This window comes from Musca domestica, unplaced genomic scaffold, assembly GCF_030504385.1.
Source record: "Musca domestica strain aabys unplaced genomic scaffold, Musca_domestica.polishedcontigs.V.1.1 8, whole genome shotgun sequence".
In the NCBI taxonomy this organism is placed as follows: Eukaryota; Metazoa; Arthropoda; class Insecta; order Diptera; family Muscidae; genus Musca; species Musca domestica.
This window is the reverse complement of record NW_026712409.1, coordinates 6,665,658-6,682,517: the sequence shown is the minus strand read 5'-3', so window position 1 is coordinate 6,682,517 and position 16,860 is coordinate 6,665,658. Positions and strand designations below refer to the sequence as shown.

Sequence of the window (16,860 nt, the reverse complement as noted above, 5' to 3'; positions counted from 1 at the left end):
GTTGGGCCTCTGCAGATCTTCAGAGGATAGAAGATCTTCTACATGACTTCCATTGATGGAAGACCCTTTTGTAGGTCTTCCGAAGAAAATGGTCCTTCAGTAGGGTTTCTACATTAAAAGCCGCATATAATTCTTAACGCACTATTTCCATGAATAAAAGACGTTCACTAGGTCTTCTGTCGGTCTTCATATACCGCTTATATTTTATAGGTTTTTTAAAGAAGGATTCAAATCCTTCCACTGGTCTTTTATAATTAACACCTTCAGCAGCTTTCCTGAAGACTTTTTCAGGTCTTCCAAAGACCAATCGAATCATCTAGTAGCGGGTTTCCTCCGAATTTCCCCTCAGAAGATCTGATATATTTATAAATTGTATCTGATAAAGCGACTGTTTAATCCCTTTAGGGTCGAAACGACCTTAACCTATTCTGAAATTTTAATTGGGGGAAAGGCCACAACGCTTTTTTAAAGACGAAACCCTTCCGAATGTCTTCTATAGGAGGCGGAAACAGAAGACTTCAAGCAGGTCGTCTGCCGACAATCACTTCTTATCGGCCATGTCTAAATGAGCGATAGAAGGTAGTCTCCTGTAGCTTTTCCATAGAAAGAACACAGAAACTTCGAAATTGAATTAAATTCATCAATTCTCTTCCATAGATAGCAGAGTCACAGGTAGAGGACGTTCCATACATATAAGATTATCCGTATGTTTTCTGCATGGGGAGGCAGATCTGCAAGGGGTATCATAGATCCAATCCACTCTATGTCATCCATTGACCTTCTGTAGGTCTCCCATATAGAATAGAATACCCGCTAGGCATCCACCATAATTATAAGTCCTTCAATGAATTTTCCAATAATGGAAGATGACTTCCACAGATAGAGGAGATTCTACAAATTGGTCATTGATAAAATGCTTTCTGAGGGTCTTCTGTTAATAAAACGCCTTCTGTAGGTTCTTCTTAAACACTAGACCTTCTACACGTCATCGAAAACTGAATGATGTCATTTAAATCTTCTACTGTTTAAAAAATCACCTGCTGGACTTCCACTGATAGATCTTCTTTTTATGTCCTCCAAATAAAGAGTAAAGTGTTCTATAGTTCTTTAAAGTTCCCGGCGTGCCTTTTACAGATAGAAGAACTTTTATAGATCTGCCTTTGATATCAGGCCCTCTAAAAATAAAATAACAATGACCTTCTGTAGACCTCCACAAAATAACAAACCTTCAACAGGACTTCCATAGATACTATACGCTATAGATTTATGTAGGCTATTCAGTGACCAGATCCCTTCTTTCTTTGAGAGAAGATTTTTCTATAGAGTCGTTGTAGATAGAAGATATTCCATGGGAGAAACCCTTTTCGATGTCTATCGTAGAAGAAAGAGAACTTCCAAACACAGAACACCTTCTGCTGATATTGTATTGAGAGCACAATTTTGCAGGTCCTCTATAATGGAACGATGTAGATAGGTCTCCCATAGTAAAAAGCCCTTCTGTACGTCTTCCGTAGAAAGAATACCTTTCATAGAAGACCTCCAAAGAAGACTTCCAAAAATAGGACAACGTCGATAGGCCTTCTATGGATAGAATAGTTCCTGTAGGATCTTAGTGGGCACTTTAGACCTGTCATGCTTAAAAAATAACATTGAAGACAATTTTCAGGTCTATTATGAATATGAAACCTACCTCGTTTTTCCTAACGCAAAAGACCTTTCGTATGATTTCTAAAATTTGAATATCTTCTTCAGGCAATTAGAAGATTTCTGTAGAATTTCCATTTTTAGAGGACTTTCTGTAAGTCTTCCCCAGATAGAGAAGATTTTATAAATCTGCCACTGATGGGTCTTCTGTGGGTCTTTTATAAATAAAATACCTTTCGCAGGCTATCTAAATATAAAAGTCTTAGATCTAGGCAGATCTTCAAAAGATAGAAACTTTTCTACATGAATTCCATTCATAGAAGGCCATTTTGTAGGTTTTGTTAGTTTGTATAGAAAAAACCCGCCTATAATTCTGAAAATTCATCTTCCATAAATAAAAGACTTTCACTGGGTCTTCTGTCGGTGTATAGGTCATCCACGAATTAAACCATAGGACCATAGTTTCACTGCCTACTCGAATTGGATAGTATTCAAAAATATTGACTTATATTAACCCCATTTTATAGTATATAAATATATAAAATATTTTGCAATTACTTTCCTATTTTTTTTTTTTTTCTAATAATCCAATACATTGACCCGCCTTAATATCCACACAGACCAATGGTCAACGGCGAAGGCTTGACTACAATTTAAATGAATTCATTCGTAAAGCTGATATGAATTTGTCAAGGGGCAAGCCGACACAGAAAAATAAATATAAATAAATATCTATCTATATCTCTATATATAAAAATCTATTGGGTGTTTGTTGTTGTTGTTGTTTTGTTATTTCTATACACATTCACTCAAATGAAAATTCCAATATGCGTTTTTTATTCATTTCTTGCAATGATTTCAAACCCAATGCTGCTTCGAATGATGATGATGATGACCTTTGGGAATGTTTGAAATAAAATATCTAAATTCTTCTACTGCATTTGATGTTTTAGATCAAAAATCGACAACAAAAAAAGAAACAAATATTCACAAAAGCATTTTGGCTTTCATTGCAAGCAAATGATAGAAAAGTAAAATATAAAAAAATTAAAGAATTAGAAAGAATAAATTGAGATTGCTATTTTACGAAAAAATGTCTATGTAGCATTGAAATATTAATTTATGGGGTTATAAATAAATAATTTAATGAATAAATAGAAAATAAATAAGTAAATAGACAAATATTTAAGTAATAAGTAAAACAATAAATTGAAAAACAAGTAAATAAACATATAATTAAGTAAGTATAAATAAGTGGATAAAGAAAACACTTAAATAAAATAAACAAATAAATAAATAAGAAATTAAATATTTGAAAAACAAATAAAAAATTAAAAAGTACCAGTCAGTTTTGCCGACAGATGTGTACCCTCAGCCAATGTTCGATTATTTAAATATATTTCGACGTCTGTTATGATTATTCAAATGTTTGAATTTTTATGGAGTAGGTTCCGAAGGAATGGCCCAATATTATCCATTTCGTATCGGATCTAAATTAATATGATAAAAATATTGTGACGGGGCCAGGTTTGGACTTCCTTGAAATATGTGATAATTTTTAGAAAATGTCAAAATGCGCGTAAGGTTCCAGATATAGTCTAATAGTCCATTTTCATACTCCGTCTAATACAGATAAAGAAAATATTGGTATGGATTTTACAAAAAATCGAAGATTTATATTCAATTTTATTCGGAGTCATAAATTGCTGACATGATTCACAAGTTATGACAGATAAAAGTATTGAAAATTGTTACCCATTGTAGGTGAGATACTACAAGTTGTGCGCAAATATATATTATCTTCAGCGCAGATCTCGTGTTAGCAAAAATGTGTGTGTGTCTGTGTGAAATTTGAAGAGAGTTGGATGATCTCGCTTTCTTTGAGAGTTTTATTTTTGAAATTTCTTGAACCCTTTGTGGGAGAGGTACCGGAAGAAATGGTCCGATCTCGACCATCTTTATAAAAAATCTTGTATTCCTGGAAACATCGATTTGTACCATGTCTGAATAGAATCGGATGTTAATTTCGCGTTTTATGAGCTTCATGGATATTCAAAACCTTGACCCTTTGTGGGGGAGGTACCAGAAGAAATGGTTCGATTTCTACCATCTTTACAACAGATCTTGTGCTGATGGAAATATTTATATTTGAAAAGTCTGAATGGAATTGCATGTTAATTTTAATTTTATGAACTTCATGGATATTCAAAATTTTGACCCTTTGTGGCGTAAAAATAATGGGATATGTGGAATAAGAAGTGAGTCAGATGCTTATTTCGGATTATATAATCTTGACCTTTGTGGGGGAGGTACCAGAAGGAATGATCCGATATCTATCATATATACAACAGATCTTGTGTGTAAATTGGAATTGGATGTAAATTTCGCGTTTTATGAAGTTCATGTATATAGAAACTGTTGACCCTTTTTGGGGAATTGGACTGATATATTTCATCTTCACACCAGATCTTGGGTTTATAAAAATGTTGGGATGTGTGCAATTTTAAGACAATCGGACTCTTACATCACATTTTATAAGAGTTACAATTATTCAAAATTTCGACCATTTGTGGAGGAGACACTTCATGGATATTATCCATTTTTGCACCTGACCTAGAACTGACGCAAATATTAGGAATTGCAAAAATGGAACAACATAGGATTATTGTTTCTCTTTCTGTGCAGAAGAAATATATATGTTTTAAATTTCGATCTTTTTTGGGGGAGGTACCAGAGGGAGTGAACCGATGTATTTCACCTTAATGTCAGACCATGGGTTAATAAAATTACTGAGATGTTTGAAATTTTAAGGCAATCGGACCTTACATCACATTTTATAAGGGTTGACCGATATTGTCCATTTTCGCATCTGACCTAGCACTGTAGTAAATATTAGGATTTGAAAAGTTGGACCACAATCGGATTATACTTTCTCCTTTCTATGCAGTAAAATATTTTTTTTTTTTTGAAAATTCTGACCTTTTGTGGGGGAGGTACCAGAAGGAGTAGACCGATATTGCCCACCTCCGAACCCGATCTAAGTATTATAATAATATTTCGATGCATCAAGTTTAGACCAAATCGGATACTCCCTTCGAGAGTTATAGTGCGCACCAGCCAGCCAGACGGACGGACATCGCCAGATCGACCACAAATGTCCTGAAACGGGTTTGGTTTAAAGAGACGTTGGGTTTTAAATCGTTATTTCTATAAGACACCATTTGGCCGTATCAAATGATATATACTTTCTCTAAAGGTTCTGAAATTATCCTTTAGGTAATGTCTTGAATTTATTGTCTGATTTTTATTTAGGTGAGCTGAAAAAACTGCAACCAACTTCAGACTGCTGTCATTTCTAAGCCACTCGTTCGACATCTGTAAAAATTATTCCAGTGACAGCTTATTATATTGTTTACAAGAGTACAAAAGCATTTTGGTTATTCGTGATGGAATTGAAGCGTGATAGTATGATTTCTTTATATTTGGCTGGAAAACCACAAGTGGCTATCGTTTGAGCACTCCAGCATTTAAATGTGAATAAATCTTTTGTGTCTCGTACCATCGGTCGTTACCGTGATAATGGTAGCGTAGCCCAATGTCAAGGAAGTGGACGGAAGAAAACAACAACATCAGCAGAAATGGTGCGAAAAGTAAAAAGACGACTTGATCAAAGAAACCCGCGTCGCAGTGGTCGAAAAATGGATCGTGGGCTGAACAAATCGCAATATTCCATTCGGCAAATATTGAAAAATGAGCTCGCGGTAAAGACTTTGAAATTCCAAAAAGTGCAAGAACATACACCGCAGCAGAAAGAAAATAGACTCAAAAGAGCTAAAGAGTTGCTTCGCTTGGCCGAAAGTGGAGAACTGCCCAATTTGGTTTTCTCCGATGAGCAAACATTCGTTGTCCAGCAGGTTGTAAACAAACACAATGATCGTGTTTACTTACCAAAGAGGTCAGCTGAAATTGGCCACTAGAACTCAAGCGCCGGCCATAGTGATGGTGTGGGCCGCCATAACAGCCGATGGTCGCTCTCCGCTCGGGTTCATCGACAGTGGCATCAGAATAAATGCCGAATTACGAAAATATTCCGTATGGTGAATTAAAGGCTTGGGAACGCAAACATTTTGGCCGCAGACCTTGGACATTCCAACAACACCAACTCAGCACCATCGCACTCAGCACTCCACCCAAGAATGGTTACAAAATGAGGTTCCTCGCCTCATTTCCAGCGCACAATGGCTGCCAAAATCTCCGGATACCAATCCGTTGGACTATTGTGTCCGGAGTATTTTGGAAAGCAAGGTTGGCACTAACAAATACCAAAGTGTCGATCACCTCAAGCGAGCGCTTCGCCGGGAGTGTGCCAAATTCCGCAGAGCACCATTGGGGCCGCGTGTGGCGGTTTCATTGGCCGTTTGAAGGTCATATTTCGTACCAAAGATGACCATTTCGAACAAATCTAAACTTATTTTTAAATGTGATACTATTTCCGACATTTTTTGTTTTCATTCAATAAAATTAAAAAAAAAATGTAAAATTTTTCGCCTTTGACTTTTTTGCAGTTTTTTTATCCACCCTCTCTAGTCATATGACTGGGGGTGTAATAGAGTTTCTGAAATTATTCTTTATGTATGTCCTGAATTAATTGCCAGACTTATATTTCAGGGACCACTTTATATCAATTTAAAACTTATAGTCAAATTCACAAGATTTAAAAATTCCTGAAATATAAAAATTAAAATTAAGAACTTACCTTCATATGTGTGTTTTGTGTTGATTGTTGAGCATTGGCTTCAATTTTGCATTCTTGATTTGAATTCTTCCATAGAATTATATTTTTAATTCTTTTCAAAAATATTTTGTTTAATTGTATATGTTCCATTGTTTTTCCTTCTTTTTATTCATTCATTCCATTTCATAATGACTATGTAAATTGAGTCTTAAAGTATTAGCAAAAACATGTTGTTTCTTAAAATAGTAAATGTTGTTGTTTTTTATTCTCTCCAAAAGAGCACTCAACCATCATGAATGGATGGACTGCATAATTTCATGGGTTTGTTTAACATATTTGGCAAAATGTGTATCCGGCTTAGGATCCAAATCCAATAAAGTGATTTTCGTAATAAAGTGTTGGCCTTCTATGCAGATCATATGGGGATTTGTGCATAAGCTGCTGAAGAAAAGTGAAAAAATGAACAAAGTTTTTCTTATATTCATTAACACATATTTAAAGTCAAAATTGTTTTCCTACCAGTTGGCCATGACTTGGTTTGATATTTGCCGAAATGTTATCATTATGGAACAATCCAAGGCAGTGGCAGCCAGCAGGTATTGTTCCTCGGCACTCAGTTGGGAAATTTCCAATTTTGTGGGGCCACATTTGTATTTCTGGAGTAGTGTTGATAAAATGTCATAGGATTTGCCTTTCTTCTTTTGATAGTTTTCCTTGAACATGTGGGGAAAATGTTTCTGTGGAAAATAATGGAAAAAGGTAAAATGAAAATATTAATGAAAAATGAAAGTGAAAGCACATCAAGTATTTAAGACACAAAAAAGTGAATTGCTGAACTTTTAGGGATTGAATTTATTTAGCCGTTTAAAAATGCTAGAAAGTCCTACATTCACACAACAACTCCGGCAGATCTTCTCTCTATATAAAGATCAAACGAAGTTCTTATCACAGCGGATCTACAGAAGCTGACTACAGATATTTAAGGAGTTATGGCCATTTTAAAATATTAAATAATTCGTGTATAGATTAGTGAGTTATGGCCATTTTAAAATATTAAATAATTCGTGTATAGATTAGTGATCACAAATAATAGCAAAAAACACCGAAAACTCAATATTTAAGGAGTTATGGCCATTTTAAAATTGTTAATAATTCATGCCTAAATAACTGATCACAAATAATAGCTAAAAACACCGAAAACTCAATATTTAAGGAGTTATGGCCATTTTAAAATTTTTAATAATTCATGCTTGCCAAATATTCAATTTAAATAAAATCTAATGAATTATAAAAATTCTTTCTTATCAATTGTTACTATCTACCGAAACCACAGTCAATGGAACAGGCGGACAAAGAAGACCCTGTTGAGTATTCCCCCATTGGCTTAACTTCTTATTACTCTCTGTTGCAGAGAGCAATGTTTTTTTTTCTCCTCGAAAAAATCAACCGAAAAAATGTTTTATATAGAGATTTTTCTAAACATAGATCTTTAGTGTGTACAAGAAACGCTGAGGGCATAATAACTATGAAAGACATATTGAAATTCCACTTTATACCCAGAGCTCCAAAATATTCCCTTTGATTCGAGTTTGGTTTGAAACTCGAACTCGAGAGAGTAGAAAAAAATAAATCAGGTATATTCTATTTTTCTATAACACTCGAATACGGGCGAGTATGTTTTGCATTGTCTCGAAATCGAGAAAATTCTATTCTTGCCGAGGGTTATCATAGTTTTTCAATTCTGTTTTTATATCCTCCATCATAGTATGGAGGGTATATTAAGTTTGTCATTCCGTTTGTAACAACTCGAAATACACACTTTAGACCCCACAAAGTAAATATATTCTTGATCGGCGTTAAATTCTATGTCGATTTAGCGATGTCCGTCTGTCTATCCGTCTGTCCGTCTCTGGAAATCACTCTAGCTTCCGAACGAATTAAATATATTGATAAGATAAGTAAGATAAAATTTTACTCAAATGTATATTATATCTGCAGGACTTTTGGTATTGAAAATGGGCCATGTAGATCCACGTTTTGGTATGGACACCATATAATGGTAACTCCCTATTTTCGGTATTTTTGTGATTTAAGCGACATTATTTACCGGAATTGTTTCAGTTTTGTTATTTGAAGTTCGTAATGGTTACTACAGCCTACGACAGATAAATGTCTATGCAGGTCCACGTCTTCGTACAACCTACATATGAAGGTACCCCCCGAAATTCGGTATTTTAATGATTTTAGGGACATTTTTCACCAGATTTGTTTTAAACTTGGTATTTGAATTTCGTAATGGATACTACAGCCTAAGACAGAAAATTGTCACGTCTTCGTATAACCTCCCTATCCCGATATTCGGTATTTTGATTTTATCGACATCTGAATATTGTAGTGGCTTATGACAAATGTTACCCATGCAGGTTCACGTCGTCGTATAGAACAGATACATTCGGTGTTTTTAAGATTTTAACGGATTTTATTGTTTTCGAGAATTGCCAAATTCGTTCCAAATGGTGGAGGATATTCAAAGTTCGGCCCGGCAGAACTTACTGGTTTGTAACTTGTTTTTTAATAAAATTATATATTAGATTAAAAAAATCTCTATTTTGAACTTTTTGACTCTCTCTCTCTCTTATTTTTCAAATAGAATCACTCGTGAGCGCAAACAAATGATGAGAGAGAAGCAATTTGTTAAAATCGTAATCTTCGAGTACTGCCACTTGCGAGTAAAATAGAGCAAATCTGCTTATAAACATTGTTGTCTACCCATCTGAATATGTTGTATCTATAGAAACGAAGATTATATCCGCAGATGATCCAAGGACGGCCTTTACAGAACCTTAGACAGTTTTTAAAGAAGGACTTCTTTATAGAAGAACTGAAAATGGGTTTCTCTCTTTACGGCAGTGCTGGCTCTCTTCATAATTGAGATGATCGTTCCATAGAAAAACTGCTAAACATGTTATCTCTATAGGAGAGCTTCTGGAATTCTACCCCCCTGTGTAACAGTTTGTCTATACAAGGAGTACAATTTTCTCTATAGGAGTACCATTTTGGGTCTTTAGTCCATAAAAGTGGTTTAAAGTTCCTTTCTTTCTAAAGGAAAGCTATTGAAGATACCTCTCTATTAAAGGTATTTTCTCTATAACGAAGCTGTAAGAGATATCCCCCCCTATATAAGGGTTCTAAAAGTCTTTTCTTTCCAAAGGAAAGCTATTGAAGGTATCTCCCTATTAAAGTTAATTTGAAGGTATTTTCTCTACATTGCAGCTGTAAGAGATCTTCCCCCCTATATAAGGGTTCTAAAAGTCTAATATTTTTAGAGGAGCTATTAAAAGTCTTCTCCGTCTATAGAAGAGCGTTTAAGGTTTTCTGCGTACAGAGGATTTGTTAAAGTTATCTCCGTAGAAAAATTGTTACAAGTCTTCTCTACAGAGATCTGTTAAATGTCTTATCTGGGGTGACGTTCAAGCTATCAATGCTTTCTCTCTGTAAAAACCTGATAAAAACCGCATTTCTACAAAAGCGCTTCTGAAAGTCTTCTCTATCCATAGAAAAGCTGTCAAAGGCCTCTCTATAGAAGAACTGTTAAGTATTCTCTCTATAGAAGAGCTGAGCAAATAATTAATTTCTATAAAAGATGTCTTGTCTCTATACAGAAGCTATAGTAGGCCTTCTCTTTATAAATTCCTGTTAAAAGTATTATCTCCATAGTAGAACAGACTTTATCTCATTAAAAGACGCTAAGGTTTTTTGCATATGGAAGAATTATAAAGGGGTTTCTTTCTTTAGAAGAATTGTTAAATAGCAAATTTGTTAACGGTCTTCTTCCCACAGAAGAACGGTTTAGAGTATTTTCTTTATAGAAGAGTATTTTCTTCATTGCTAACTTCTCTCAACGTTAGTGGCCTTCTGTCTATAAAAGATCTTTAAAGGTCATCTCCTGTATAAGAGCTATTACCGATCTTCACTCTACAATCGAATTGTTAAAGGCCTCATCTCTTTAAAAGATCTGTCAAAGATTTTTTTTATTCCAAAAGCGTTACTAAAAGTCTTACTTCGCCACTAGAGATATTCTTTCTAAAGAAAAGCCGTTAAAGGTCTTCTTTTCTTTTTTTAGAGAAATTCTTAAAATTTTCTTTTTTAGAAAAGAGCGATTAAAGTCTTTGTCTATGGAAGAGCTGTCGTAGGTCCTTATCTTACAGAAGAGTTGTTTAAATTTTTCATTCTATAAAACATCTATTGAAGGTACTCTTCTGTTTAATGTCTTATCTACCTAGAGAAGAGTCGTTAAAGGCCTTCTATCCATATACAATCTGCAGGAGACCTGTGAAACGTCCTCTATCTACAATATAACTGTTAAAAGTCTTATATGTATATACGACCAGAAAAAGCTGTGGAAGAGCTTTTTCAGGTATTCTATCTTTAAGAAACCCCAAGAACGTCTTCTGACCAGACCAGACCTGACTTTTATAAAAATAACTGCTATTCGTATGTAGGACACTTGTTCATGGTCTCATATCTATGGCGACATGATATAACGCCCAAATCAACCAAATCTCTTGACCATGGAGTAACCAAATTTTATCCTAAACCACCTTTTTTCCCTTTAAATTTCCATCATGGATTTTTTGTCGCAACTTCCTGGTTTCCTTTAACTAAGATTTAAAAAGAAATTCGGAAATGATGTTACAATACGTTGGTTTGTCCACTCATCTTTAGGAAGATTTCTGTTTTTTCCAAGGTCTATCCCCCCAAAACCCATAGCATACATCCTCTTTCAAAAATCTAGTTTTCACTTTCCTTTCATTGTTCTTCAAATCCCATATCCTGGCTGTGTAAAAGTAAAAACCACTTTGCAATGAGTGTGTGTGTGTGGATTTATACATCTATATGTAGGTGGGCTGGTGTTAGGAATAAAAAATTACAGCTTTACTCACCTTGGCCAACAACTGTAAATTCAAAATTTTTTCCAAAACACAATTTTTTGGTAAGCTCAACATTTCCGGTATATTCTTCTCCTTTGGCTTAACAGAGACATCAGCGCCAACGGAAGTGGGACAATGGGGCCGAGAATCACTAGCCTTGTATGCTAAAGAAGATTTCTTTGCATCATTGAATTGTGTTGTAGTAGTTGGTGTGATAGTTGTTGTTGTTGTCATGGTGATGCCTGCTGCCATTTCAGAATTTGACTTAGTGCTGATTCTGGTGGTGGTGTTAGCTTTAATGAAAGTTGTGTTAACTTTGGCAACATCCGATTCCGGTCCGGTTTCCGCTTTGATTGTTTTTAGCTTTTTGCAAGGCGTCGTCTCACTGGTCTGTGGTTTACCATCATCGTCATGTGACAATTCCATGGCAGTCATTTGGGCATCGCTTTGCCTAGATGCATTGGCGTCATAAGCCAGATCGTCGTCGTCAGCAGTTGGCAGATTTGCATGGAATGCAGTTGGTGCTTGTTGCAAGGGGGTGTAGTCTCGAAGAAGGCATATCACCATCAATTGCTTTATTATTTGGAGTTGTTGGCTGTAGCAAAAAAAAGAGATCCGGTTAAGATGGCTAAAAAGGTCAAATTGGCTGACTTCGATAAGGATTTTTAAAAAAATATTTATTGGAGCAATAGATATAACGGAACGACTTTCTCCAAATGGTAAAATTCGGTTGAATATGAAAAAATCTATTCAATTTGGGCAGATATTGACATATGGTGAGCAATAACCCTAAAGTCGGATGAAGATGCACATCGACGCAATATAAAAATCTGACCGATCTCGATAAAATTTGGCAGGGATATTTTCGAGCTGTATCTGACGTCCAGTATCAAGTATCATTGTTGTGGAATTCATATTACACATGTGAGGGACTTTAACACCAAATCGGATGAAGCATATGTATGGGAGCTATAGATAACTTTTTCTGATAATCTATCTTCTCTCTAGAGAAGATAGAAGACATCTTTAAGGTACTACATCTGCAGGAGACCTCTGTGGGGCTTTTTTTTTGTTCATTCTTAGGGTCCTTTGTATGTAGAAGACATTTTAAAGATTTCCCCTGCAAAGAAGACTTGTGAAGGCTTCTCCACAGCTATATCTGAGCCGATTTTCACCCCAATTTGAAGCGCTTGCTTTTAGACTGATTTTCTTCGGAAATGCTAAAATTTAATTCATTTAGGTCGATATTAGCAATTTGGTGCACAAAAACCCTGAAATCGGATAAAGATATATATGGGAGCTATATCCAAATCTGAACCGATCTTGACAAACATTTTAAACACTTATTTCGGAGCTGTATCTGTTTTCTGGTACCAAAGAATATTGCTGTGGAGTGCATATTACGCATGTGAGGGACTTTAACACCAAATCGGATAAAAAATATGTATGGAAGCTATAGCTATATCTGAACCGATTTTCGCCAGATTTGAGATACTTCTTTCTAGGATGAATTTAGAAGGAATTGCTAAAATGCAATTATTTTGGGCTGATTTTAACCCTTTTGTTGAACAATAAAACTGAAATTGGATAAAGATATACAGGGCGAGATAAAAAAATCTGCAACAAAGTCAGACGGCATAATTTTTACATTTTTTTTTTTTAATTTTTATTGAATGAAAGCAAAAAATGTCGGAAATAGCATCAAATTTTAGAATAAGTTTAGATTTGTTCGAATTGGTCACCTTTGGCACGAATTATGGCCATCAAATGGCCAATAAAACCATCACACGCTGCTCTGCTCGAATGTTGCTCTGCGGTATTTTGGCCCATCCTCCCGGCGAAGCGCTTGCTTGAGGTGATCGACTCTTTGGTATTTTTTAGTGCCAACCTTGCTTTCCAAAATACTCCAGACACAATAGTCCAACGGATTGGTATCCGGAGATTTTGGTGGCCATTGTGCGCTGGAAATGTAGTGAGGAATGTCCAATGAGTTCTGTTGGAATGTCCAAGGTCTGCGGCCAAAATTTTTGCGTGCCCAAGGCTTTAATACATTATCCAAAATGTATTCTAGATAATATTCCGCATTTATTCTGATGCCACGGTCGTTTAATACGAGTGGAGAGCGACCATCGGCTGTTATGTTGGCCCACACCATTACCATGGATGGCGCTTGAGTTCTGGTGGCCAACAGAAGGTGCACATTTTCAGCTGACCTCTATGCCAAGTAAAATAGTTAAACTGCGAGCGGAGAGCGAACATCGGCTGTTATGAAGGCCCACAACATCACCATGGCCGACGCTTGAGTTCTGGTGTCTTGTGGCCAACCGAAGGTGCACATTTTCAGCTGACTTCTTTGGCAAGTAAACACGATCATTTTGTTTGTTTAAAAACTGCTGGACAACGATTGTTTTCTCATCGGAGACGGAGAAAACGAAATTCGGCAGTTCACCACTTTCGACCAAGCGAAGCAGCTCTTTAGCTCTTTTGAGTCTATTATCTTTCTGCTGCGGTGTAAGTTTTTGCACTTTTTGGACTTTCAATAGATGTACCCCGAGCTCAGTAGCCAAATGGAATATTGCGATATATTCAGCTCAAGAGCCATTTTTTGGCCACTGCGACGCGGGTTTCGATCAATTCGCTTCTTTACTTCTCGAACCATTTCTGCTAATGTTGCTGTTTTCTTCCGTCCACTTCCTTGACGTTGGGCTACGCTACCAGTATAACGGCAACGAGCGATGGTACGAGACGTAAAAGATTTATTCACATTTAAATGCTGGAGAGCTCTAACGATAGTCACTTGTGGTTTTCCAGGTAAATATAAAGAAATCTTGAATGAAGCTTGAATTCCATTACGAAAAACTTTTTTTCTGGAAAAAACTCACCAAAATGCTTTTGTACGATTGTAAACAATATAATGAGCTATCACTGGAATAATTTTAACAGCTATCGGACGAGTGGCTTAGAAATGACTGTAGTCTGAAGTTGGTTGCAGTTTTTTTTCTCATCCTGGAGCTATAGCTATATCTGAACCGAAGACTTTCAATAAGTTCTAAAATTGATGTACTTGCTTCTAAACTGAATTTAGTGGGATGTGCCAAAATTCAGGTTATTTTATTTTTAGGACCCTTTATTTATTTAAAAAATATTTTTTTATTTAAAAATATTCTTTCTAGGAAAAAACCTCTTGATTGCCTTCTTTTAAAAATTCTTATTTTCAAAGAACATATGTTGGAAGACTTTTAAACGCTTATTCATCAATAAAAGATCGTCAAACTATAGCATCTGATATCTGTAGAGACTCCTTATAATCTCGTTTTTAAATCTAATATATGTATAAGACCAAATTCTACTTAAAATCTGCAATTTGGTCGTTTTTTATAGAAGTAGGAAATTTTATATTCACAGAATGCAAATAGGAGGTGTTTTACTTTTAGGATACCCTCTACCGATAGAATATATTTCCAATGTGTTATATTGTCCAGGCTATGAACCGAAGACTTTTAATTTGATGTACTTGCTCCTAGACTCAATTCAGTCGAATGCGCCAAAATGCAGGTCATTTGAACTGATATTGGCCATTTGGTTCACAATTAACCTGAAATCGGTTGAATATACAGGGTTGCCCATATTCGACGGACCCATCTGGCAAAGCCATAACTTTTGACAGAGATGTCACATCGCTTAATGACATACCGCGTTTGAAGCGTCAGTCCAAGCAGATTTTTACCATGAACCAAGACACGCCACGCGAGCGCTCTGAAATAGTTGAAATTTACATTCAACAGAAGAAGTGAAAACTCAACGTGCTTTTAAAACATTAAAAAATGTGAGAAGTGCGCCTTCTAAGAACACCATTAAGCGTTTATACGAAAAATTTTCGACTGGTAAGACTCTTTCTAATCCGAAGAGGCCATATAAAAGTCGACCAAGGCGATCGGCCGAGAATATCGCTGCCGTACGAGCCAGTGTTGAGAGGTCCCCAAGAACATCCCAAAAACGCCATTCTCAGCAGTTGGGCATGGCTGGGTCCACTTTACAACGGATTATTCACATTAATTTGCATTTGTTCCCGTACAAAATTCAATTGACGCAAAGAATGTTGCCTGCGGACAAGCCTCGTCGATTGGAATGGGCCCAAAGAGCTCAAAGGTCCGTCGAATATGGGCAACCCTGTATATATGGGAGCTATATCCAAATCTGAACCGATTCCCACCAATTTCAATAGGGTTCATCCTTGGGCCACTGACATGCAGAGATCGACTCAGAAAGTGATTTTATGAAGACCCTCAAAAGTAACTATGGGTCTATCTCCAAATCTGAACCGATTCCCACCAATTTCAATAGGGTTCGTCCTTGGCCCGCTGACAAGCATACATCGACTCAGAAAGTGATTTTATGAAGATCCTCAAAAGTAACTATGGGTCTATCTCCCTCCATTCTCCATTTTATAAAAAAATGCAAAAAGGCATAATACCCTTACCACTATGTGGTGTAGGGTATAAAAATGGAGGTATTGACCGAGATATATATATCAAAAATATTCAATTTAAACTGCTGATTTGAAGCTCATGTTGGCTTTCTCGTTGCCCCACATTCTCAATTCCCCAAGCGAGTCATTACTTTTCCCTTTTGAATCCATTCTTCCATTTAACACAATTATTTGATGTTCGTATAACCAAAGAAATATTTATTGTTGATGTTGTTGCTTAACTTATTTTCATTGGTATTAGCAGCAGTGTAGTCTCCAGCAACAACACCAACTACATCATTTATTTTCTCTCTGATTCGTATGCGGTGCAAGTGTCACAGTTGTGCAAATATTGGTTGGGTCCCATGCATTTGGGGGTTCAATGGTCTGGTGGTTCGTTGTTGTTATATTTGGTACGATTTTCTCTTTAGGTGCTTGCAAGCTTTACCATGTAGTAGTACTGGTACATCTGACTTCTATTTGCTTTGTAATTTTATTTCATTCGGTTTGGCTTCCACAACACAGTCTCAAATGTTTTCGGGTTAGTTGCAACTATTTATTTATTTGTTTGCTTCTCTTTTTTTCTTTTTGGTTTGCTTAGCTTTTTCTGGGAAAATTGTTAGAAAATATATTTATTTTCATTATTTATGGTTAGTTTATTTTGTGTGAGTGTGTGTGTGTGTGTGTGAAAGTGTGGGATTTCCAGTTGTTCGCCTGTCAAAGTGCACTTATATTTTATTGCAATTGGGCGGTTTACAATGAGGCCGAAAGCAATAGAGACCGAAAGGGAGAGAAAGTGCAAAAGCAAGTAACTACTTCAAAGGTTGAGTCAATAATTTTTAAATGCAATCAAAGGTGAAAATTCAAGGAAATAAATGGCCGCAAGGAATTAGAGCGAGAATGGAAAACTTAACAAGGATTCGATAAAAATTTATTATTATACCCTACAACACTATGTGTTGGGGGTATTATAAGTTTGAGTGGGTCAACAATTATGTAACACCTCGAAGTAATGGTTTCCGATATAGAAAACTTTGTATGGATATTCCTATATCGCCGAGCTTAGTCTATCTAGATATGTA

The 16,860-nt window shown here is 35.9% G+C and overlaps 1 protein-coding gene across 2 annotated transcripts in view; it reads right to left on the bottom strand.

The window, feature by feature from the left end:
- Nucleotides 1–6,504: 6,504 nt before the first annotated feature.
- The window catches only part of LOC101895533 (inositol-pentakisphosphate 2-kinase), a 31,153-nt gene continuing 20,797 nt past the window's right edge, over nucleotides 6,505–16,860 (bottom strand). The window contains exons 8-10 of one of the 2 annotated variants that reach the window (XM_011292379.3): nucleotides 11,323–11,905; nucleotides 6,899–7,116; nucleotides 6,505–6,820 (exon numbers count right to left, since the gene is read on the bottom strand). In XM_011292379.3, the coding sequence (XP_011290681.1) occupies nucleotides 6,670–6,820; nucleotides 6,899–7,116; nucleotides 11,323–11,905 (952 nt within the window). In that variant the 3' untranslated portion in view covers nucleotides 6,505–6,669. The remainder of the gene's footprint in view (nucleotides 6,821–6,898; nucleotides 7,117–11,322; nucleotides 11,906–16,860) is intronic. The other variant, XM_020035214.2, reaches the window with a different exon arrangement.